Here is a 24,838-nt window from a genome sequence, read left to right as displayed (position 1 = left end):
TACATTGTGGATACTAAATGCAAATAGCCTAATTGTAGTGTAGAAAACGAATCCCTTCAGAATAGTGCTTTTGTCTTCCTTCATCTCCACTTTTTATAAGATTTAAGAAGAATTAAGAAGACCTATACATCTCTGGCAAGTAAATGTAGTGAGTAGCTGATGCCTATTTGTTTTTAAGGTGCATTCTGAGAGTTTTCCTGCCATTTTGACAATGGGACTCCCTAGTAAGTTTATTACTGAACAACTAGACAGACGATTGAGACACATCCATTGTCTTTTAAACCCAGAAAACCAAGGACAACTGTATTTAGGTCTGTCTGGTTTGTGCAGAGGGTCTGTTAAATTTAATTTTCTCTCTGGCACGCGGCTGAAATGGTCTCTTGTTCTGTCTCCTTGGGTCTTGGAGAGCAGCTCTGGATCAAATTAAAGCTGGCAAAGACAGCTGCCTCTCCTTTATATATTTCTCCCTTCAGATCTTGTCTCTCTTGTTCATGTGCACTTTTCCATACTCTCGTCTTGTGTAAAATCTTTGACCTGCTTAAAGGGGTAGTTCACCCAAAAATGAGACTTCTGTCATAATTTACTCACACTCATATTGTTATAAACCTGTTTAACACAAGAGGGTATCCAAATCAGTGATCCACATGGTTCATTGGTCTACTAAATATTAAATATTCATTGACTTGTGCATGCAAGAATAAACCATGAATGCACTCAAATAAAGTAGACACAGATATCAGCTCCTTTGAAATTATCCATTTATTGAGTTGGTTTTACACAGATTTGGTTCTGTGGTACAAAACACTGCTGGTTAGTGAGATATCTCCACCAAACAACAACCAAAGCAGCTGAATGCACAACCAAAGCTTTAGAACACAACCACAATGCACCATCTTTCTGTTATTTTGCTCTTCCAGTTGTCTTTCAGTGTTTGTTTGCGTCTAAACATACACTCACACATGCACACTTTGTATGAGTGCTTTTAAATGAAATTAAATGGCTTCACCACCAATAAATATAGTATAAAAATGCAATTGTAATAATTTTATTATCAAAAAAAAATTAAACAAAAATCATAAAAGATAGCAAAGGCACTGAACGAAAAATACCTTGGCAGTCCAGGTTTTTCAAACTGATACCAAACCCCCAAAAAAGATTATGGCATTGACCAACAAAAGTAATTAACCATAATAAAATAATGCATAAATAACATAATACTAATATCCAGTCAAGTTTTCCTCTATGCTGACTTTTGACTAAAATGCACCAGGTATTTCCAGTTTGGCTGAAAGCATGTTTGCATTTGATTTGCAATGGCCGCCTCTCTTATAATCTCAGTTATGATGGCACTATGGTTAGCAATGGCACATTTGAGTGTATGCTCAACTTTGTCCTAAAGTATTAAGACAAATAAGGTTGATAGTGAATATCTTGACACCAAATATTGGGTCAGATCAGCGAGGCGGCTTTTGAGATTTCTAACACATCAAATGACCCTGATAAAACTGCAGTAGTTGTGATCGATCGTCTGTTTATGCAAATGCTTTACATTAGCATAAGCACTGCATGTTTGCACTGAAAACCTGTAGAGACCAGGAGAGATCGTTGATTATACGCACAACGTCCTTCTGTAAGGTAAATCAATAATAACGATATTTTGGAGAATCAAAAACAGAAGCGCAATAACATAAAAATACTAACATAGTATAATTTGATCACTGAATCCAGTTGACAATACAATGCAATACAGAAATGCAGTACGATAAGATACACATTAGGTGTGTCTACAATATCTACCCAGAACCTCATTTGAACAAAATGCCTCCCATTATCTTTTTCAGTTGAAATTTTTGGTGCAAAATGTATTTTTCCATTCATGCTGATAGCATCTCTTTACTCTAGTAATGTCAGACATTTCTACCCATAAACACCTTCTTTGGTACAAAATACTTCCCTTATCCTTTCATCTACTTTCTTCATCTCACTATTTCTACACTTGCACTAGTCTTTCTTCACATGCAGCTAAATACAAAGCTACGTCCTACTTTTCCAGTGAATAATTCTATGTGTCCCTCTTACTGGAAAAGTGTCCTCCATCCATAAAAGCTTTCATGAACACACCTTGTAAAATACCTCGTTCTCTACAGCTACTTCACACTTACCTTCTAAAAACATTTAGACAACAGCCTTAGAACTAAAATAGCACCTTCATTCGTCTTATATTCTGCAGGTAGACAACAAACAAAGGACTAAAGATTCTGAAACAATAAAGCTTCTGTCCCATTAAACCTACGAAACAGGGAAGCTCTCTAGTCCAAACATGCCTCTAAAGAGCCTTTGGAATTTGCTGCCTCATCACAGCTTTGAAACTAATCGTTCTCCTTGTTTTTTTTAACCCTAACGGGAGTGGTTTGGGCTATCAAAGTTCAACAGAGAACCAATAATCCGTTATTCTTAGAGCTGAGCAATTATGATCCCTTAGTATCAACAGATAAACACTGGGAGAGACAATGTTCCTACAGTCAAAAACCTTTGGAAATAGTCAAACAAGCTTGTCTTCTCCTGAAACATTCTTTAGAGCTGAGCTTGTGTCTGACAATTCTACCTTGTGTTAAACCTTGTTATGGTGAAGTTGTCCAGAAACCCCAAACAGTCACCTAACCCAATCAAGAAACCACAAGAGTATCATTCCAGAGAAACACATGCTACATGCACACATGTTCCTGTCAGGACTCAATCAGAAACAACCAATCCAGCACGCTGGAACTTTGAATTACCCAACAGGTTCTGGAAATAAAACTCCTTTTCAAGGTGATCACAGACTGACTATTCTTCTTCTTCTTCCACTTCTTGAATAATGGACTGTAAAGCACCAGTCTCGTTAGTAGTGGGGCAAATTTAACCTTGCAGTCAGGTAGTTTGGTAGGGTAGGCTTTGTGTTCAGAGGTCCTGGGCCTCTTCTAAGCATTCAATACAAACTCAAAAATAAAATAAAATAATACAAATGAATAAAACGCTGTTCTGATGACAGCTTCCTCTGGCATTTCTCTCCACCTTAAGGAAATGACATACATAATTTAATTTGAATTAAATAAACCAAACAAACAAAAAGGCACTTCTATAAGTCCATAGATATGAATCTACTCATAGGATCAATATGATTTTGATCGTTACATATGCAGTTTAAATGACATATCGCAATAACCAAGAAAGAAAAATAATTATATATGTCAGTTCCAATCAAGGACAAGGAGAGATTTGAGTTTTCTTATTCTTCCAGTTCTGCTAGACCACACCAGTTTTATATCACTAAATCTACCAAAAATATTAATAAATAATACACAACAACAGTTCATTTGGAGCAAGACCCTGGTTTCTTTTTTTTTGGAAGTAAAGACCACAAATGACATGTGCTCTGTGAGAGTTTTAAGGTGCTTGATAAACTCCGGTTGGCTCTTATTTTTGTTTCATCAAGGCTGCTGTTACATGATGCCTTATTATGATGCTAACTCACCTTTTACTTAATATGTAAACATTTAATTTAATTTCTTGCCTGTAGGGGGGTAATGTCACGGAGTACCAACTTAACTTTTACTTACTTCAAAACCTTAAATCCCCCAAGACTGCAGTTCCCCCAAGTTGTATTTGATACAAATTTTGAATATGTATAAAATAGGGTATGGTTAATGTAAGGAAAGATAGGGTATGATTAGGGTTAAGGGTTGGGAGTTAGGTTTAAGGTTTGGTTGTACACAACCTCCAATATCATCCCATTGAAAAAGGACTCACATTCATAGAATCCCAGTTTTGCACTGGTCGTCAACAACATGCCAAACAAACACCTTTCACTTGCTCCTCCTCCATTCTTTCTAGGCCCCTATCCCTATGACAAGTTGTTGCTGATGTCCAGGGCTTGTTGGTACACCTGAGTCATATCATCAAGATCTCCTAACAGAGAGAAGCTGCTGTTATCCCCTGGAGAGCCCTGTGTTCCTCGACTGAATTTACCACTATGTAGGGGAGGAGCTGCCTGGAGACCTTTAAAGTTGGCCAGCTGAAGAAGGTTTTCTGCAGACACGCAGCCTCTGATGTTGGGGCGGGTTCTGGGTGGGGGCCAGTCAGCGCCGCTGAAGGAACTGTTGGTGATGGTGTCGCTATCCTCCCTTACAATACTGGATGGGCGACTCTGACTGCGGGATAAACCTGAATCGCCAGGTGCTGGTTCCCCAAGGACACTCATAGGAGGAGCGCCGCTATACGTAGAATACTTCCCGTTGCGTTTCAAGATGCCTTTCCTACCAACCGCTCGCTTTGGTGGTGAGCTGGCGGCGAGAGGTGTAATGTTGCCACCTAGCACGTCAGAGGACTCACTGCGCTCTGGGGAAGAATAGTACCCTGATTCCCGTTGTTGGTTGTTCTTTAGGATTCCCTTCTTAGGAAGGATGGAAATCGTCTTGGTAGGAGAGTCGCCTGTTAGCCTCTGCTCCTCTTCGTCCTCTTCACCCTCAGGCCCAGATTCCTTCTCTGGGGTTCCTGGGGACTCTATCTCCTCCAGACTTGGAGAGCGTTGCTCTTCAGAGGTTCTTGTCTTCAGGATGCCCTTTGGTCTCTTGAGGCCCAGGTTGTCCTCTCCATTACAGTGGGACACTCCAACATCATTCTCTTTCTTGGACTTTTTGGGCCGTTGACGGACAAGCACGAATGGTTCGGACCGGATGGCTTTAGTGGGTCGTGGCTCAGTCCGGTTCTGCCAGTCAATGAGACGAGCCAGCATGGGCGAGCCAGCATCCCTTTGCGATTCACAGTCACACACACTGGTCTTCCATCCCCAGTTTACCCACCAGTGATTGGCGATGTCTTCAACCGTGGCCCGCCGCTCAGGGTTGACCATCAGCATCCAGCGGATCAGACCACGAGCATCTAAACAAAAGACCAAACCAGCTTCTTGTTTAGCATAATCAGAGACAAGTTTACTTGAATATACATTTCTCTATACAAAAGTCATTCTAAACATTGTCTAAAGAATTTAATAGTTCCAGTACCTGATGACTGGGATGGTTCTCGATATTCTCCATTGCTGATTTGCCGAATAAGATTTTTGTGGTCCCCTCCATCAAACGGCATACTGCCATAGACCAGCGTATACAGCAACACCCCCAGAGCCCAGCTGTCCACCTACAAATAATGGATGGCATTGATGTCAGCTGACTCTAAAAGAACATTGAGTTACTGCTAAATGTTGAATAAACAACACTTCAGACATCCTGTCACACAGAGGGGTGATAGATATCATTTGACAAGACTGGGTTGGTTAGACTGTGCTTTCATGCAAGAATCTATTTATAGCATGACTTTTTGGACTTTTTAGGAAAGTAATTGGACACTTCAGCAAGCATCAGACGGTACCAGTCTCCCGCTTTTGCTGGTTTCAGGGTGTTTTTTTAGCTTCAACGGCACGCTATATGCTATCAGTCTGCTTTGAAGCATTCTACTACACAACACATCACCCTGAGCAGTCAGTTATGTAAGTCCTATGGAGGGTAGAGTGAAAGGACAAGGTATGTAGGCTAGAAATCTCATGACCTCCCCAGCTGCCTGAATGGTTTTCCAGGTCCTTGAGTTGTCAGTTCACCGGAAATCACTTATGGATCTGAGTGATTGTTATCTCAAGGTGGTCACCATGGCAAGAGACTTTATTGATTGCAAGGTTTGGCTTTTTGATTACATCCTCTACATTGTAGTGTTTTCTCTACCCCTGAGGAACATTGCAGTAAATTATTGCATGCTAAAGTCTATAAAGTACACTAAACTACTTCTATCTTAAAATACCCTGGGCTGTATACCACAAGAGAGACACATGTAAAGCTCTAAAGAACCTTTTAACTCTGACCCAGGATTGACATGTATAATCAGAGATACTTGGAGAAAGAAACTCCAGCTGCGCTCCATGTTCAGTGGGGAAGCACAAGCGTGTGTTTGCCTGATCCTAGGGGTCTGTGGAAGGATAATCCCATCAAAGAGCAGAACGAGGCTTCACTAACCACACAGACTGTCTCTGATAGATCACAGCCGCTCACAGTGGATTTCACACGCTAACATAATGAAACTGTGGGGTGTTTCATTTACGATGATGCAAACCTCAAGGGTTTATGCCTGTGCATCTCGTCATGCAGGCCTGTAGTAAACCATTCCAGCATGTTATTATGACCCTGGAAAAAAGTTAAACATAAAGAGCAGCTTGTGTAGCTTTCTTTATCTGAGCATGCCTCACCTCTGGACCATGGTACGGTCTGCCGTTGACGATCTCTGGGGACGCGTAGAGTGGACTACCACAGAAGGTCTGGAGGAGCTTGTCTTTATGATACAGGTTGGACAACCCAAAATCAGCAATCTGTATGAACAACAAACAAGTTGTTCTGTTTTAGAGAACCAGTGCAGATAAAATTTAATTTTTCTGGTTTAGTAAGTGTTTGTTCTATTCAACGTTTCATTGTTTCATTCAACGTTCTGCTCATGTTTCATGAATGAAGCCCATCATTTTTTTATTTTTAAGTTCACATTTACATTTTAATCCTACTGAAAACAGCATCTTTTCAATGTTCAATTTGGGATGCACTAATCCTAATGTGTTATACTATATATAGTACGTATGTGAACTAGGACATAATAACTGTTTCAGGACATACCCAACTTAAAAAAAAGTTCTCACCTTTATGTTACCGTTTTCGTCCAGTAGCACATTTTCCAGTTTCAGGTCCCGATGAACAACACCATTCTGTAAAGAAAACGTCAGAATACACTTTAGAGATTGGAGATAATATAGTCATAGCCAACAGAATACAACCAATTAACCACTGACATCTGTTCCACAAACACTATCTCTAATTACAGTTCTGTTCAGACACCAGCTCTTGATTGGAACATGATTGTGCAGTTAGTCCTTGTGTTTCCTTCAAAGTAACAAACAGCATTTGGGTTACAGTACACCCGGAAACCCAGTCACAATGGGTTTGGGATCTGAGAGAGTTCATTACAGATGTCTGACGACCATGAAAGAAGCATGTGTTCAGCATGCACAGCTTTTAGCAGATGGACTATAAATTGACAGTTTAACAGACTTGCTTTCTTGTGTTGTCTGACGGACCCCACCCGAAAATCCCCCCACATTGTGGTTGCCCATGGTGATGATGACTCATTACCCTCCCCTCTGGTGTCTGGGAGCTCCCCAGCCCTGAAATATGACATCACGTCATCTTCAGCTGCAAACCAGCCCACCCAATACAGGTCCATGGAGACCTTGATTGACTCTGAGCAGTGCATCAATGGGGGAACAGGACTGTCTCATTTGTTAAATGTGATGCAAAACTCCGGCTAGGTTTCAAAACTTAGTGATCTGTCTAATTAGACAGTATTTTGATGATAAGGTATGTGAATGCAATGCCATAATGCATTGCAACGAGCCCAGTGACAAAAAAACTCACCCAAAAATGGTGCATGACACTGGAGAAACATCAGTTATAAATATTCACCGTGTAGACCGGTTTAAAAAAAAGATCTATTTACAATCGCTTTTTTTATCTAGTATTTGTTTGCCCTATGTATTTTTATGCTTAGCTTTGCATCAAGATATTTTAAAACTCTATTAAAATGAAAAGAAAGGGCCTGATTGTAAGAAACTGGAAAGACCTTATTCACGGAAACGTACAGTTGGCTGGTTTATTACTCCATCGACAGCTCTGCTAAAAGCTGAAATGTGTGACCCATGATGCAAAGCTGTTTCACATCAGTTGTCTGTTCCAAGATTCCTCCCAAACTGAAAAGAGCCAAAGATAATAGACTCGCACTGCACAGCCCGATTTCATCGAATAACTGCGCGTGCAGCTCTGCAGGAACCCTGATGACACATGAGGCTCTCTTTGGAAGGAGAAAGAGATTGAGAAAGAGATAGAGTGGAAAAGAGAGAGATAAGGGAGGTGCGTACCTTGTGGCAGTAGTGCACAGCAGAGACAATCTGCCTGAAGAAGTGTCGGGTCTCTCTCTCAGTCAGGCGTCTGCGTTCGCTGATGTAGTCATAGAGTTCGCCTTTACTGGCGTATTCCATGACAATCACTATCTTGTCCTTATTTTCAAACACTATAAAACAAAATAACATCATGTTGAAAATCTGAGCATATATATATATTAGGGGTGTAACGGTTCACAAAATTCACAGTTCGGTTCGATACGATACACTTGTGTTACGGTTCGGTACGGTTCGGTACAGCAAAAAGTTTCCTTGATTTAATTTTTTAATTATATTTTTATTAAAACTAACATCCCATGGTTACAGTTAGTAGTGTTACTACAGTAAACCCATGGTGAATGTTGCTGATCTGTGGACACTGGATAGTTCATTCATGGCACAATGTTTCTTCCTGGTTTCCACGTCAGCGCTGTTTGATCCGTTAATAACGGAGAAATGTGAATTTTTACTAGATTTTTACTGGATTTGGCTGTGTAGTAACAGTGCTGCTTGATTAAGATCGGCTCGCGCTGCATTGGTCCAAACTGATAAACGGTCCGTCAAACACACAATAACGAGTAGCTCAGTTTCGTTCCGCTTACATTACATTTGCCATTGATTGGGCAATGTTGTGGTCACGCCAGCGTCTCTTACATTATGAGCGCGCTTGCCACACGCGATGCGCCTACATTTGAAATAACGAAATTTTGGTCGGCAGGAAAAATGGTCCAACGAACCGTTTGGTTTAAAAATGCGTACCGAAAACCGAACCGAAAGCCTCGTACCGAACGGTTCAATACGAATACGTGTATCGTTACACCCCTACTATATATATATATATATATATACACACACATATGAAATGCATTATAAAATGTATTTTTGTATATTAGAATAAAGAAGGATATAAGAAAAAATCTAGATAAATTTGGAGGCCTCAGTAATTGACCAGCTGGTTATCGTGAGCCATGTCTAGTTTAGGCCAAGGCTTCAATAAGGAGGCGTCCAGTCAAAAACAAAATGTACGGTGGCGCCTTGTTTCTTCAGAATGCAACCCACAATGAAAAAGTACAAGCAAAAAAACTAAAGGATGCATAACATTGAAAATACTTTGTTTTGTAGTGGCCGGTCCAGCAAGTTCATCAAGTCAAAGCAGAATCCACTAACGACCAGGAGAAGCCGAAAAATCCAGAGGAACAAACACAGCAAATTACAGTCCGACACAGCAGAAAGTGGCTGTTTCTGCAAAACCCCAAAAATCCTCGTACGGATCACCCCACCCATGTGTTTGGCGCTGCCGCCGGCTCCTGTCACACGTCCAGAATCGGTTCTCATCTTTTTACAGAGTCTCTTGTGTCCGCCACCGCTTTCCACAGAACAGCAGGGAATGTGAGCGCAAGGCCTTTTGGGATTGTGCAAAAACAGTTTATAGAGAGAGGGTAACAGAGTTAACATATTTACTGTGTCAAAGACAGTAAATCACAGTCTTCTCAAAGTGCTAAATATTGAAGCTCGGTGACAAATTCTACTGTCATGTGAGAAAATCTATTTGACAAATACACTGTGGCCTGTAGGAAAGGAGGCCCAAATGAGATCTCTAACATCTTAACTGTTTCTCCAATATTACAATGAGGTTGAATGCAAACTAAACTCCTGATTCTTAGAAGTTTCCCCTGAAAAGAAAAAGAGTCCAAAATTCGCGTCCGAAATTTTTGCACGTTAAAAAATAAATACGACCTCACATTATGTCAATCACGCTCACACTGCCTCCAAAACTTTCGTCCGTAATAAAAAAATTCGAATCGGGTTCGATTTTCTGCATTTTTCGCATCCGTAGCAAGCATTTTGAATGGTGTTTTGACAATTAAGAGCCACCGAATCACGAATACGAAAATTTCGGACTCAGTGTGCAAGGACCTTAACACTTTATTTCGATAGTACACTATAGACATTCTACTAACTTTGTGTCAACTAACTCTCATTAGAGTATTAGTAGACTGTCTGTTTAATATCTGCTAACACTTTATTCGTTCCCCTAAAGACATTCTACTGACTACAAGTAACATTGCAAGTACATGTTAGCTTATTCTACAAACCCTAACCTAGCAGTGAGTCAACTAATACTCTAATGAAAGTTAGTTTACATGTAATTGCAAATTAATGAGAGTTAGTTGACTAGTAGATGCAAAGTTACTTATAGATAGTAGAATGTCTAAAGTGGACTATTGAAATAGTATAACCAAAACAACACCCCAGTCATTTTAAATGTCTCACACTGTGCTCAGATTTGCCAAACAAGTCTGCAATCAAAAGTCAGAGACCTCAATATGAGCTTGAGTTTTATTGTCTTACATGTATGTCAACAGTTGTCTCAGTTGTGTGGAATTTTAGGAGAAACAATTGACACATTTTTAATACTTTAACCATAGCTCTAAATCTCCTGAGCAATTAAAGAGCAACCTCTGAGTAATAAAATGTTCCTCTGGGAAAGTTCACGCTGCTAAACGGGTACACAAGCGATTCACATTCATTCCTCTATACGAAAATTTCCACGACCAGCCCAAACCCATAAACATAATTTAACATGGCAAGATTAAATTAAAAGAGAAAGACACTCTGACACTGGAGCAATGAAAGACAAAGCCAGACACAGGAAAAAAAATGATTCTCTGGAGACTCATTTAAAGCTGGTAACTCCAGAGACTCGTTTAAAGAGGTGTTCTCCCTTCTTTGGGTCGAGCCAACCACAACACAGGCGGAGTCATGACACAGAACAAAGATGAATACGGCAACTCTTCAAAAAATAAACTGCCCTATAAACCCAGACGGACTTTGAGCGGAAAACCGTCGAGTCAGCGCGCCGAGAGCTCGCCAGGCCCGCCGTGGCACAGAATCAGCAGAAGAAACCAGACGGCAGCAAAAACGTCTTTAGAAATCATCAACACAGGGCTTCTCTGGAGATCTTAACCATTGAAACACATGCTGGACAGGAATGGGGAGGGTCATATTCACTGAGGCTGATCTAGTTTCATTGAAATATTATTGCATGGACAAATCAAAAGGCCTTTACTGTCCTTCACAACACAAGCCTATTATTAGTCAATGAAAGATTACTATGATTCATTAGAAATGTATGTTTTATTCATTGTTGAGTTTGAGTGAATTGATTAATAGGTAGGCAGACAGACAGACAGACAGTAGATAAATAGATGGACAGACGGACAGACAGACAGACAGTAGATAAATGGACGGACGGACGGATAGACAGACAGACAGACAGACAGACAGACAGACAGATAGATAGACAGATAGACAGTAGATAAATAGACGGACAGACAGACAGACAGACAGACAGACAGACAGACAGACAGATAGATAGATAGATAGATAGATAGATAGATAGATAGATAGATAGATAGATAGATAGATAGATAGATAGATAGATAGATAGATAGATAGATAGATAGATACCTTCATATATAGAGATGATATGTGGGTGGCGAAGAGACGACATGATCTCGATTTCTCGTCGAATGTGAACCATGTCTTGTTCATCTTTAATCTTTTCCTTCTTGATAGACTTGATGGCAACCTGAAGAGAAGAAAGAGTTTTAGAGTTTCAAATATTATTCATAATAATATTGTGTTAGAACCTCTAGTAATTTACATGTTATTTTATTTAGTTGTCTACTCAGAATCGTGGGAGAATCGCAATCTCTATTTAAAAAAATAAAAAATTCTGATTCTCAATTTACCAAGAATTGTGCAGCTCTACACACAATTGAGGATTTTTGGGGGAAAAAAGTCCGTTGCACAAGCCTCAAATCGGGCCGCGCCCCCCTAATCATTGAGCGGGTGCAAATCAGGCCCAAAATGGAGCTTAAACTCTTCAAGCGCGTGGCCAGCATAAGCCACAGTTTTATGGCTTTTTGTTTGAGCATGTGCACTAACCACTCAAACAACTCTTAAAACACTCTATTCTTGAATATCAGAAAAACACCTGAGTAGATTCTTCAGACGGAAAGGTGTAATCATCCCATCACACACACACACACAGAATTATCCCATAAACACATCACAACTGAGCATATTTTCAGCCTCTAGCCATGTAATTTTCCTGAGTTTTTTTTTTTTTTTTTGGGAAAATGAGGGTGCAGTGTTTGGAAGCGGAATGAAAGCTCTCTCGTGTGTTTATTCAGCTCTCATGGGCCCTGAGGACACTGCACTGATGTCTCTATATGACCATCACATGACCTTAACACACTCGAACAGGAGATAAGATGCGGGCAGAGAGGAGATGCCCTGCTCACTGCCTGATGGATGATGTCATCTAACCTGACTCCGCCAGATGGATTTGCTCCGCATATCCATCTGGAAACCTTCCGTTGAAGTAGTTTTGGTAAGGGGCGAAAATACTGGTTAGCTGATTGGCCTATGTTGGTGATAGACGGGCCAAATCAACCAATCAGATCAACGAAGCATATGACGTACTAACAGAGCGTATCTTTTCCTCTGAGAAAAGCCTCCAGAGCAGTGTTTTGCTCTTCTTTCAGTGAAGAAATACTCTGTAATTCCGATAAAACTCGCTCGATAGCCACGCTGATGCTAGTTTCATCCGCTGAAGCCGACATGTTCTATTTCACTGTTACAGACCGCCAGAGACGGTCGAACATAGTGGAAGGAGTCGCGTCTCGCGAGCCATATCGAGAATCTCGCATTGATTTGTCACCTGTGACCCTGACCGATGACGTGTCAGCAGCTATATCCGCTCCGTTCACGTCACGGTCGTTCTCTTTGTCATTCTCGCGAAGAGATCTCGCTCGAGCGTGCACAGCGTTTTTGGTGAGCAACTGCTCCCCGCTACAGCTGTGTCTCGGGAGAAATATTTGTATATTTGGATATAGTTTGACGTGCATCGGACCATATACCCACTGGTTGTCCAGGGTTTGTTTGGAACCGATCGCTACTAGCAGTGTTGAGGTGAGTACTCATGTGAACTCAGTGGTTAACCAGGGTTCTGTTATACTGCGTGTGGTATTGTATATTGTCAGAAACTGCTACTTTAGGTTATGCTCATTGGTTAACCAGAGTGATACATTGATAAACCTTATTGTGGATAACCCCATTGGTTGACCAGGGGTTTTTTTCAACTAACTGGGCTGGAAGTGATGGCAGCTTCATGTTCCCTCTGCTTCGGTCCAATGGATCTCATGGATGCTCATATTCAATGTCCTACTTGCCTAGGCATTGATCACCTCCGAGAGGCTTTAGTAGACCCATGTCCTGAATGTGGTTTGATGTCCTTGGAGATGAGACAGCATCGACTGGCTGAATTAGACCCTGAGTTTGAGAATTCTGCTCCATCAGCTGGGACAGAGTCACATGTGAGTAGCAAGCGTGTGGCCAGTGGGACTGGAAGGCCTTCAAAGAGGATGCGAACCTCCTCGGAGTCAAGTACATTGACCCAGCAAGTAGCTGAACTTGCGAACGCAGTTCAGGGTATTAGAGACTTATTATCTGTTCCCCCCACTCGTCAGAATGTGAGTGAGGGGACAGGGGGGGGTGGTTTAGCTCCTCCCTTGCCCAGGTGTGAGCTGGCATCCAGGTTGTCCAGGAGAGAACCAGACACTTTATCTATTGCGGCTTCTGACTCCTTAGACCGGGAGGAACAGGAGTATTATACGCCAATGGAGGAGACGAGACCCTCACATTCCCAGGTCCAATGTTCCCATAGCGACGACGGTTCTGGCCTTCAGGATGCGCCGCCTTCAGTGGTTTTCTCTCTGCAGGACACACTCAGGATGGCGCTCGCTAAGCGGAATTTGGATCCACCTCCTCCCCTATCAGGCCAGTCAAACCTCTTGCGTCGCCCAGTTTCCCAGCAGGAGGATTTCCTAATGCCGAGTTGTCCTGACTTCACAGATGTGGTTTCTTCAGCGTTTCGGTCAGCTCCCTTATCCAGACCTGATCGTGTGGCTCGTACGCTAGCGGCAATGGCTGATGCAGACGAAAAGGGCCTTGGTAACATGCCCCCAGTGGAGCCATGCATTTCTTCACTGGTAGTGTCACCAGATGAGGCTCTTAGACACAATCTTCGCTGTCCCAACCCAGAGTGTAGACGTACAGATGATCTGTTGGTCAGGATTTATAATACTGTCTCAGGCTTGAGTCGTGTGGGGAATTCCATGGCTCATCTTCTGCTGGCACTTCATTCTACTTTGAGTACTAACCCACCAGATAATACCACATCTGAGTTACTTGAGGCTTCCTTACAAGCCTTGGGTTCAATCGCATTTTCTAGCGGAAAGGCTCTTGGGCTTACTACTCAGGCTAGGCGGCAGGTTTGGCTAGCACAGTCTAAACTTCCAGAGGCTTGCCGTAGCAATCTTCGTCAACTACCTCTGGTACCTGGGCAGATTTTTGGTCCAGCCGCTCAAGAAGCTCTTGAGCGCAGAGTTCGTGCAGTGGAGTCTCGGTCCCAGCACTTTGAGCGCAGTGTGAATTATGGACCATCCTCACATCAAATACCTGTTCGTCATGCAAATCCATTCCAGTGCAGGCAGGGACAGTCTTACAGGCCTGTACAGCAGGCAACTCGACCTGGGTATGACTCGAGAAGGGAGGCATCCCGTGCTCGTAGACCACCTGCTCGCCCTGTGGCTACTTATCGTCGTCCCCCCAGGGGTAGGGAGACCGCTCCTCATCGTCGGTGATGGTCCAGGGTCTGTGATGGGACACTTTTCAACCTCTCAACTACAACTTTGGAGAGGGATTACGAACAACAAGTGGCTCCTCGACACACTCGACAGGGGCTACTGTCTTCAGTTCCGTCACAGACCCCAATTATGCACACACACTCGGCCCACAGTGGTTCGGGACCCTCGTCAGGCTCTTGCTCTATCTCTCGAGGTCCGGAAGCTACTGGAAAAGGGTGCGGTAGAGCTAGTAAACCCCCAGGTCCAACCGGGGGGATTTCATTCAAAGTACTTCCTAGTTCGCAAGAAGGATGGAAGCTTCAGGCCAATCTTGGACCTCAGACGCTTGAACAGGAGTCTCAAACACCTTCCTTTCCGCATGCTGCGTGTCAAGGATGTCCTACAAGCGGTCGAACCCGGCATGTGGTTTACCTCTGTGGATCTGAAGGATGCATATTTCCACATCCCCATTGCACCTCATCACAGAAGGTTTCTTCGGTTCACATTCCAGGGCAGGACATACCAATATCGAGTCCTACCATTTGGCCTCTCCCTCTCTCCCCGTGTATTCACACGGTGTATGCAAGTGGCACTAGAACCTCTACAACGGGAGGGCATGTTGATTCTCCCCTACCTGGACGATTGGCTGCTTTGTGCCAGATCACCTCAGCAGGTAGCCAACAACACACAGCGCCTACTGGAGCATGTTACTGCTTTAGGACTGAGGGTAAACCTGGAGAAAAGCTGCCTTACTCCATGCCAGTCAATATGTTTTCTGGGATTACATCTGGACTCCAGAATAATGAGGGCTACCCTCACAGCGCGCAGGAGGCAGGCTATACAAGGAGCCATAGCGAGGTTCCAGGTTCGACGCAAGCTACCTTATCTTCACTTCTTACGGCTAGCGGGCCTTCTCACGGCAGCCTCATCGGCCATTCACTTAGGACTTTTACACCTTCGTCCTTTTCAGCGTTGGTTGATAGCCAGACGGTTGTCAGCAGTCCACAACCGACAGACCCTTGTTGTGGTGACAACCAGTTGCTCTGTCTCCCTGAGGCTTTGGAGACGGGAACAATTTCTACAAGGGGGTGTACCAATGGGACCACCCCCAGCACGCAGAGAAGTAGTGACAACAGATGCCTCTCTCTCCGGATGGGGAGGGCTGTGGCAACACCAGGGCGTGCAGGGGAGTTGGACCTTGCAGCAGGAGACATCTCACATCAACATCCTAGAGCTATGGGCAGTGCTTTTCACCCTAAGACACTTCAGACAGGAGTTATCAGGGAGGCACATCCTAGTGCGGACCGACAACACCACAGTGGTGTTTTTAATCAATCACCAAGGGGGCACGAGGTCTCTACCTTGCCTTCGACTTTCACGAGTGCTGTTGTTGTGGGCAAACCAGCACTTCCTGTCGATCAGAGCGGCACACATTCCCGGTCACTGCAACAGTGTGGCAGACTCACTCTCTCGATCGGGTCCGAAGCCAGGGGACTGGTGTCTGCACAAGGCGGTAGTTCAGTCAGTTTGGGGACTTTATGGGACCGCAGCAGTCGACCTCTTTGCCAGCAGGAATACAACACATTGCCCGCTGTGGTTTGCAGAGCAGGAGGAGCAGGGATCACTAGGCCAGGATGCCCTGGCCCACGACTGGCCAGACCTCCTCCTCTATGCTTTCCCTCCAATTCCACTTCTCTGGCCTGTGCTGAGGCGTGTGCAGATGAGACGACACAGGCTTATTCTAGTGGCACCCTGCTGGCCAGCGAGACCATGGTTCAGTCTGCTGATGGCCCTTACGACCGGTCCACCACAACCATTGCCAGTTCGGAGGGACCTACTGTCACAAATGAACGGGGAGCTTTGGCACCCCTCACCGGGCAGGTTGAGTCTATGTGTATGGCCCCTGGGGTTGAGCAAGAGCTCTCACTGTGTTCCGCAGATGTGAGGAACACTGTCATGAATGCAAGAGCCCCATCAACACGTCGCACTTATGCCAGTAAATGGAGAATCTTTGTTTCATGGTGTACAGATCGGTCTGTTAACCCAGTCACTTGTTCCATCAGTTCAGTGTTGGAATTCTTACAACATTTATTGGACACTGGGCGGTCCCCAGCGACTCTAAGGGTATTCGTGGCAGCCTTGTCAGCACATCGGAACCCCTTGGGGGGGAAATCAATTGGTGCGGAAAAGTTGGTGGTGGCTTTCCTTAAGGGAGCAGTACGTCTTAATCCACCGGTACGGATAATGCATACCCAGTGGGATCTTCAGATGGTGCTTAACAGCCTGCGTTTACCACCTTATGAACCACTTGAACAAGCTGATATTAAAAGTCTTTCGATGAAGACTGCTTTTCTCTTGGCTATAACGTCAACCAGAAGAGTAGGTGAGCTTCATGCTCTCTCGGTGAGTCCACAGTGTCTCAGATGGGGGCCCGAGTACAATCAGGTTACACTCTGGCCGAATCCAGCTTTCCGACCTAAAGTGTTGTCTGACCGCTTTGTGAACCAGCCCATTCAGCTTGCGGCATTTAATCAAGAGGCTTCCCAGACAGCTGTGTGTCCAGTGAGAGTATTGCGACAGTATGTGTTGAAGACTGCTTCATGGCGCACCACTGATCAGCTGTTTGTCCGTTTTGATGCCTGTCAGAGGGGCTCACCCTTGTCGAAGCAAAGGTTGTCTCATTGGGTGGTGGATACCATTATACAGGCATATGATTCGGCTGGTCAGACAGTTCCAGCATCTATTAAATGCCATTCAACCCGATCAGTGGCTACTTCTTGGGCAGCACTACGGGGAGTGCCCCTTTCTGATATATGTGCAGCGGCTACATGGTCGTCACCTTGCACGTTCACAAGATTCTACAGGATTAATGTGGCACCTATTCCTTTGGTCAGTTCTGCTGTGTTAGCGGACAGTATCTAGGTGAGCGGCCCTCGTGACTTGGTTGTATTCGTCTTCCACTATGTTCGACCGTCTCTGGCGGTCTGTAACAGTGAAATAGAACGCCGGTTACTGGTGTAACCTTGGTTCTATGAATAGTGGAAGACCGCCAGAGTCTCTGGTCACTCGGACTGAGAATGACTGCAGAGAACGACCGTGACGTGAACGGAGCGGATATAGCTGCTGACACGTCATCGGTCAGGGTCACAGGTGACAAATCAATGCGAGATTCTCGATATGGCTCGCGAGACGCGACTCCTTCCACTATGTTCGACCGTCTCTGGCGGTCTTCCACTATTCATAGAACCAAGGTTACACCAGTAACCGGCGTTCTTTAGACTGAACTGACGCGCTTCTCGTTGCGTCACACCTCAACCCGCCTCAAAGCCAACGCTGATTGGACGTTCGTTTGGTGAACTGCTCCCAAATTTTCTTTAACGGAAAGTATCCAGACTGATCTGCGAGTGAAACCTTGAAAGCTCGCGAGATCAGGATGGTCTCACGAGGCTAGATGTCATCAGGAGAGAAGAGGAAATGACATCTGGGTAGTGATTTCCTGTCTATTTCTGTCCTATCTCTCGCTCCCAGGCGTGTGCTACACGTCCATTTAAAGAACAAATGGAACAATGAGTCAGCCGATGATAGACCTTCATTGGAAAAAAGGAAGTCCTTTGTCGATTCTGTTTGTTTCGTGATGTCATACACATTGACGGGCCCCAAATGGTCCCTAAAACAGGTCTATCCGCTCCTCCATTTGGCTTCTCATCATCGCTGTAATTCCCAGAGCAGTGTCTTCACATTAATGGCAAATCTCTGCTTTTCTCGGAGAAACCAAAACCACATGTTTCCGAGGAGCTGAAGGTAAATCAGCGACTACATCCATAAAAGGAAAGCCCTAGCAGAATGCTTCAAAACTGATTATGTGGAATAAAAAGACATAAACAAATCCAGAAACCAGGGCCCGTTCTCTAAAAGCAGAATGGGCAAGTCCTGCTCTTTATTGGAAAGCCATCACGGAGTGTTTTCCATGAGCTCATGAAGTTATGCGCAGTTGAAGGTATTCACCTCCCGCCAGGTCCGCTGGAGACGCCAGGAATACTAATGTCGCAGTTTGTTCATACGCAGCGGGAGCGAGAGTTTAAAATAATCTCCAGGAAGAGGTAGTAACAGGATTCCCGACCAGTAGAGCTTTTTATTTGTTTATCTGTGTGCGAGCCAAATGAACAGAATACAGGATCAATAAAAGTGCGGACGAGTTTTTGCATTTCATTAATGATGTTTGCAAAGGGTTAGGGATTTGAAGCTAAAACCTCACAGGAATAACACTCAAAACACCTACAACATGCTGGATAAGTCATTTCATGAAATAAACTGTCCCTGCCTCTTACAACCGCTAGAGGCCACCAGCTTCCTATGAAAACACTACAGCGAACATAACATTTCGTTTCCCTTTGATGACCGAGGCTCAGATATGAAGGTCTCACTGACCCTGGATCAGAATTTAGAGCCAGTTGCATTTCTATCATGCTGTTTTGGCCCCCGTACAGGATATTAATTTTCCACAACGCTTTCATTTCCTGCTCAAGATGGACTTTAAAATGTTTGTCTACTTGACTTGTCAGTGACCTTTCGCCTGCAGACACACAAACACACGCACATGATGGACATGTGACCAATTCATCACACCGTGGAAGGAATGTTCACCGTTATGTTCTGTGGACATCCGATCTTGTTTGTGCATTCAGATAGACACAAATGCAATGCAAACACGTACAGAACTGACCTCATACGTGCGAGAGCTCACACACACATGCTATCTGTCTGTCTGCTCGGGTCATTATGCTGAATCAGGCTGGTAAAGCCATAAAGAAGAAATATGTTGTGCAATTTCTTCGGTTATCATAGGAGTAGAGGTCAAGAACTGGATTGTAGCATTTATCAACAGTCAGAACTTTGTGTTTGTCTGCGTACGTGATAATAACAGATAGTAAAGCATTATCATGGCAGAATAAACATTACGTTCAGCAACAAAAGGGACATCACTGAGAGGCACAAAACTAAATATGTATTGGATGGTTATGAAGATTGATCTGACATATCTCAAGAGATTTAGTGAAGATCACAGTTGTGTTTGATTTAAGTACCGAGTTAACGAATGAATCGCACATTTTTCTGTAATTAGTTGCGATTAATTGTACCTAACATTCAAGTTTTTAATATGTTTGCCAAACGCATTACACTTTCAGATATGCCAGTTTGATTAAACGCAAAAAAGTATTAAACATTCTATTCATAAGGCAATATGTAAACGCAAACGTTTCTCAGTATGCAAGTCCAATTTAAAATGTTGCGCTGCAAAATGTGTCAGAACACAATAAAAAAAACAGGTAAATGCATTTAAGTAAGTGAGTTTTCCCACGTTGCTGAATTGTAAAGTGTGTCGAAATGCAATTTACAACAAAATGCGAGTACATGGTGCATTCTCAGCGAAGCCACAAGGGGGCGCTAATGCTTCTTTTGTGTTCCATTTGCGTTTTCTGTTTTTCGCATACAGTCGACAACGTTGTTTACACGGATAAGCGAAAACTATTAAAAAACACTGTATTCTGCTGCCAGGCCAGTAGTTGGCGATGTCACTTTGTATAGAAACAGTACGCGCCTATAGACTGAACACGTAATACGTATGCACATGACATCACAGTTTTCACAAATTCGCATTTCTGTAGTTTACACGGAGACGATAACGGTTTCATTTTCAAAAACTTGCCCTTTGAAACCTGTTTTCAAAAGTTTGCATTTTCAGGCCCCCAAAATGAAGTTGTGTAAATGAACGGCCAAAAAAGTTCAGGTTTTAGTTGAAAACGTTGTCGTGTAAACGGCCCCTAAGTCATACAGGATTTAAACAACATGAGGGTGATTAAATGATTGCAGAAATTTCATTTTTGAGTGAACTATCACTTTAATGTATGAAATATAATGTGTGAAAAAGAATCAAAATATTGCAGTGTGATTTTTCTTTCCTACGGGTGTAGGCCTGACTTAAGACTGTGGTTTCAAATGTTTAGTCTCTGTGAGCAGTTATCAGTGGTTTCTATGTCTGTTATCCATACGTCTGCGCTATAACTCTTTACAGATAGTGCGTCCGGCTGGTTAACAGTTTTTCTGATTAATTCCTGCTAAGCACACTAAACTGGTGCCAGAAAACAACATTGTATGTCTCTCTGAGTGACTTTATGTTTATGGGCCCACAAACACGCATGACAAATTATGTTTTACCATGCGTCTGAATTTGAGGTAAATGAAAAAACATGTATGTGTGTGTGCACCATTTTATTTTTAGGTATTTTAGAGTGCGCTCACTCTTCAACAGCCTGCCAACACTCGGCACACTGCCCGCCGATACACTCAGACCTGTGTGTGTGACTGTGTTGTGAAATAGCCTGAACTGTAAATTATTAAACTAAAAGAAGGCTATATATCTGCTTACAGCTCATAAAAGCCACCAACAATATTGTTGCCATGGAAATATACATGACTAGAGGGTGTTTCGACTGCTAGGTCACGCCTCAAGAATGTGTTTCAGGTCTATTCGGCAGATTAAAAAACGATGCTAAATGCTAATAACAAAACACAAGTAAACAAACAGTCATTCTTAGTTAGTTTCCCATACAAACAATCAAACTCTACAGTAATTAGGCGCAAATTCAATCACAGCTAGTTAAATCAGCCAGATGCTAACACTCAAAACCATGAACAAATCTACTCAGGGTGAAAGAACTAGCAACAACAACATGGTTTGTGCCGACCACAAGAAGATAATCTGAAGAACGCTGGGGTCCGAACAAAACTAGACCCCCTTGACTTTCATTGAATGGACCAAAAAAATCGGAGAAGTTTTTCAAAATAGCTTTTGTTCTCCACAAGAAGAAAGGGTTGGAACGACATAAGGGTGAGCAAACAATGACAGAATCTTCATTTTTTGGTGAACTTTAGCAGAATAGAAAGATTTCATTGCTTCCAGCAGCTGTTCTGGGTTCTGCGGTGACCGAGCCGCAATGTTAAACAACAACCAATGCCACGTGCCGCAGCGTGCCGAACGAATCCGGTATGTCTGATTAATGAACAAACGAACACTTAAGCCCTGCCTGACCTAGATGACCACAGCATAACTTGGCAACTAGGTCAGTTCCTAGGTCAACTATGCTGGTCCATTAGTGACCCCAAGATCATAACTCAAGGTCTTTAACACATAGTCGCACACTGGTCGCATTATTATGGTGAGCGGTCAGCAGTGACCTTTGAACCCAACTGCAACAGAAACTGTCAATTGTTTGAAGAGTGATGCGTTTCATTGGGGGCCATTAAAGCAACTTTACACAAGATTTAAAGCATCTGCTCTTGCACCACTGAACGCGTGCGGAGCACACTCGTGGGGTGGACTTCCCATGAGATGGGCTGAAACGAGCCAAACACAACAACGGATTATTATAGCTTTAGCTGACACCCTAAATGACAAACTACAGCCGGCCCAAGAACCAGGCCAGTGCTGTACATTTACCAAATGATTCATTGATTCAAAATTTCAATGACTGGTATATATCAGTGTATCATGGCATTACCATAATTAAGTATCTTGCAGGGTTTGAACCTACATACCAGTTCAGATGAATAACTATGACATTAGACTGACTGATTTAGCAGACGCTCACCTCTCTTCCAGAATGGCGCTCGATGGCCTTCTTGACTTTGCCGTACGTTCCTCTCCCCAGGGTCTCCAGCAGCTCGTACCGATGCTTTAGGTTGTGCTTGTGATGATGTTTCTTCACACCAGAGCTGCTGCGTTTTACCTCACCGGGGCCCTCAGGGGCCTCCGCCACCGCCACCACTGAGGGGCCCGACAGGTCACCTGGCCTTTGTGTCTCCATCATGCGGGAGGATATTTTAAACCTCCCTCTGTTTAAATATCTTGACTAAATGCTTTGAAATATTGATAATATAAAACCTAATTAATAAACCTAATTAGCATATAAATAAATAAATAAATTACAATGCAAAGGTTTAATTATGTTAAGATATAAACTAATTTATGATTGTCAATAATGACTCATATTTTAATGAGGTGTCTATCTATTCTACCTATAGCCAGCTATGGCAGGCTATCTAAAGAAAAATAATATTCCTAGTCTAATTATGAACGATAAAACCAGGTTCAATATGGATTAAAAACGGACTAAAAAGGCATATTATTAAAAAGAATCTAATGAACACGCGCCAAGTGGTTTTTATGGCACTTATAAAACTGCTACAATGTATCATTCACAATTAGAACGACAATGTATCTATTGTGCTCTATTCTATTATGACGCGTTCTATACCATTATGACGTTTCCTACTCCGTTATGACGTGATCTCTTTCCCGTGGCGCGTTCGATCATGATTTCTCCGTTATTCCTTTGTTTCAATCTACCGCAGAAAATCTCAGGCGAGAAAGCAGCGACCACGCCGGCGTTCTGGACGTAAATCACCCTCATTCTGGCCTCGGATCCGCCGTGGTGTCAGACAGCTCGGTTCTGGTGCCGGTGACCCGTGACATGAGGCTCGGTGTGCGGGGATCGGACGGAAGGATGTGCTGCGGTCTCGTGTCTGCTGTGGCCATGATTCGGTGTGTTCGGCCCGTCTCTCCTCCTTGTGTCCTGATCTGTGATTCTTTCTCTCTGTCCTTCAGGCTGAGAAACACTGAATAAAGACGGAGGGGGGCGGAGTCACTGTTGGCAGTGCGTGCGTGTGTGTGTGTGTATCTCTCTCTCTCTCTCTCTCTCTCTCTCTCTCTCTCTAAATGTGCATTACTCTGATTTTTGCTGATTTTCTGATTCTGCTTAACTAGAGTGAAAATAGAACGGTAAATGCCTTTTTTTTATTAACCATCAAACAGAGGCTTTTAATTCAAGCCAAGCCTGTATGTATTTTAAAATAGCCTAAATATATTTATTTAAATTAATAAAAACGACACTGGAATGTTGTGTTTTCATGTTTCATGGGCACTTTCCATAGACATTGATTTTTACGTTGTACAAGCTGTATATTCTCCCCCCTTACACTAACTCTACACCTAAACCCAAAACATTCGGCATTTTTTAATTTTCAAAAAAACATCACTCAGTATGATTTATAAGCTGTTTTCCTCATGAGGACCAAAAAATGTCCCAACAAGGACAAGGATTTCCTGATATTGCCATCTTTGTGGGGACAAGGCATATATTTTGACCTTTTATATCTCATTTTATCAGGATTTATCAGGATCAGCATTTTGGAGGAGTTTTTATCTTTTTTATAGGCGACAGTATATGAGACATTAGATTAACATCATTTCCATAGAAGCTGTTTAGCTCATTTGTTCAGCATGATCATATTCATTTGAATATCAGTCATTCAAAGGTCTAAAAGCAAAGGTCTAGTGTTTCATAACTTACATAAAGCGGGAAAGATGCATCCATCTTTGTTCATGTGCCAAATATTGCCACATGTCCTGAATTATGACCGCCATAAATAAAACAGTAAACTTTGACAAAGTCTGGTTGAACTGAAACACCAAGCTGAGAAGTCCACAGTGAACTTTCCAGAAACCGTTCAGTTGTTCTGGACTACAGAAAGCATCACCTGCAGCTCACACACAGTCTGAAACCTCACACTGCACATTCCGCCTCAGCCCCCAATCAACTTTGTTTTCTTTTGTTTGCTTCTGTTTGGATCCAGAACGGTGTAATTTAGCCACTGATTGGTGGAGGGGAAGTTTGAGTCAAACAGACTCCAGACTGAGCCGTTTGTCTCTGTTTGATCTGGAGAGCACTGGGAATCTGGACCGTCCTGTGTTGTGGTGAGCGGTCAGGCAGCGGACTTCAGGCTCCAACAGTAACTGTGTGCATGTGTGTTGCTCTAAGATTTGCATCTCAGATGAAACTTGGCCTCAGATCACCCTGGAATCAGGTATCATGGCAGTCAAACTGCCCTCTAGTGGTGGAAATGCATTTGTGGGTCACAGTTATTCAGGTCAGCAGTGCCAGAGCATCATGGGTTTCAATATATCAAACCAATCTGGACCCTCCAAATGTTTGATTCAACAAGACCTGAGTTCGAATTTGTGCCTTTGTTTTGCTAGGCCTTAGGCATATATGTTTGTCTATTCTAAAGCCATTCTAAAGTC

The 24,838-nt window shown here is 43.2% G+C and overlaps 1 protein-coding gene across 1 annotated transcript; it reads right to left on the bottom strand.

Annotated features, from left to right (window-relative positions):
* Window positions 1-736: 736 nt before the first annotated feature.
* nuak1b (NUAK family, SNF1-like kinase, 1b) lies at window positions 737-23,370 on the bottom strand. The gene is made up of 7 exons (XM_056239230.1): window positions 22,347-23,370; window positions 11,474-11,594; window positions 7,982-8,133; window positions 6,710-6,775; window positions 6,272-6,391; window positions 5,043-5,175; window positions 737-4,920 (listed from the first exon to the last, which is right to left on the bottom strand). Exons 1-7 carry the CDS (start codon window positions 22,563-22,565, stop codon window positions 3,884-3,886), a joined length of 1,848 nt encoding a protein of 615 aa, XP_056095205.1. The 5' UTR covers window positions 22,566-23,370; the 3' UTR covers window positions 737-3,883.
* Between the last annotated feature and the right edge of the window lie 1,468 nt (window positions 23,371-24,838).

This window comes from Rhinichthys klamathensis, unplaced genomic scaffold, assembly GCF_029890125.1.
Source record: "Rhinichthys klamathensis goyatoka isolate OS25496 unplaced genomic scaffold, OSU_Roscu_1.1 h1tg000557l_1, whole genome shotgun sequence".
Classification (NCBI taxonomy): domain Eukaryota; kingdom Metazoa; phylum Chordata; class Actinopteri; order Cypriniformes; family Leuciscidae; genus Rhinichthys; species Rhinichthys klamathensis.
The sequence above is the reverse complement of the archived record's forward strand: the minus strand, read 5'-3'. Positions and strand labels throughout refer to the sequence as shown.

Coding starts and splice junctions, on each gene's coding strand:
- nuak1b (XM_056239230.1), bottom strand. CDS start 22,565: ATGATGGAGACACAAAGGCCAGGTGACCTGTCGGGCCCCTCAGTGGTG. Junction 6,392..6,709: donor ACGAAAACGGTAACATAAAG/GTGAGAACTTTT, acceptor TTGTTCATACAG/ATTGCTGATTTTGGGTTGTC. Junction 5,176..6,271: donor GACCGTACCATGGTCCAGAG/GTGAGGCATGCT, acceptor CATTATTTGTAG/GTGGACAGCTGGGCTCTGGG.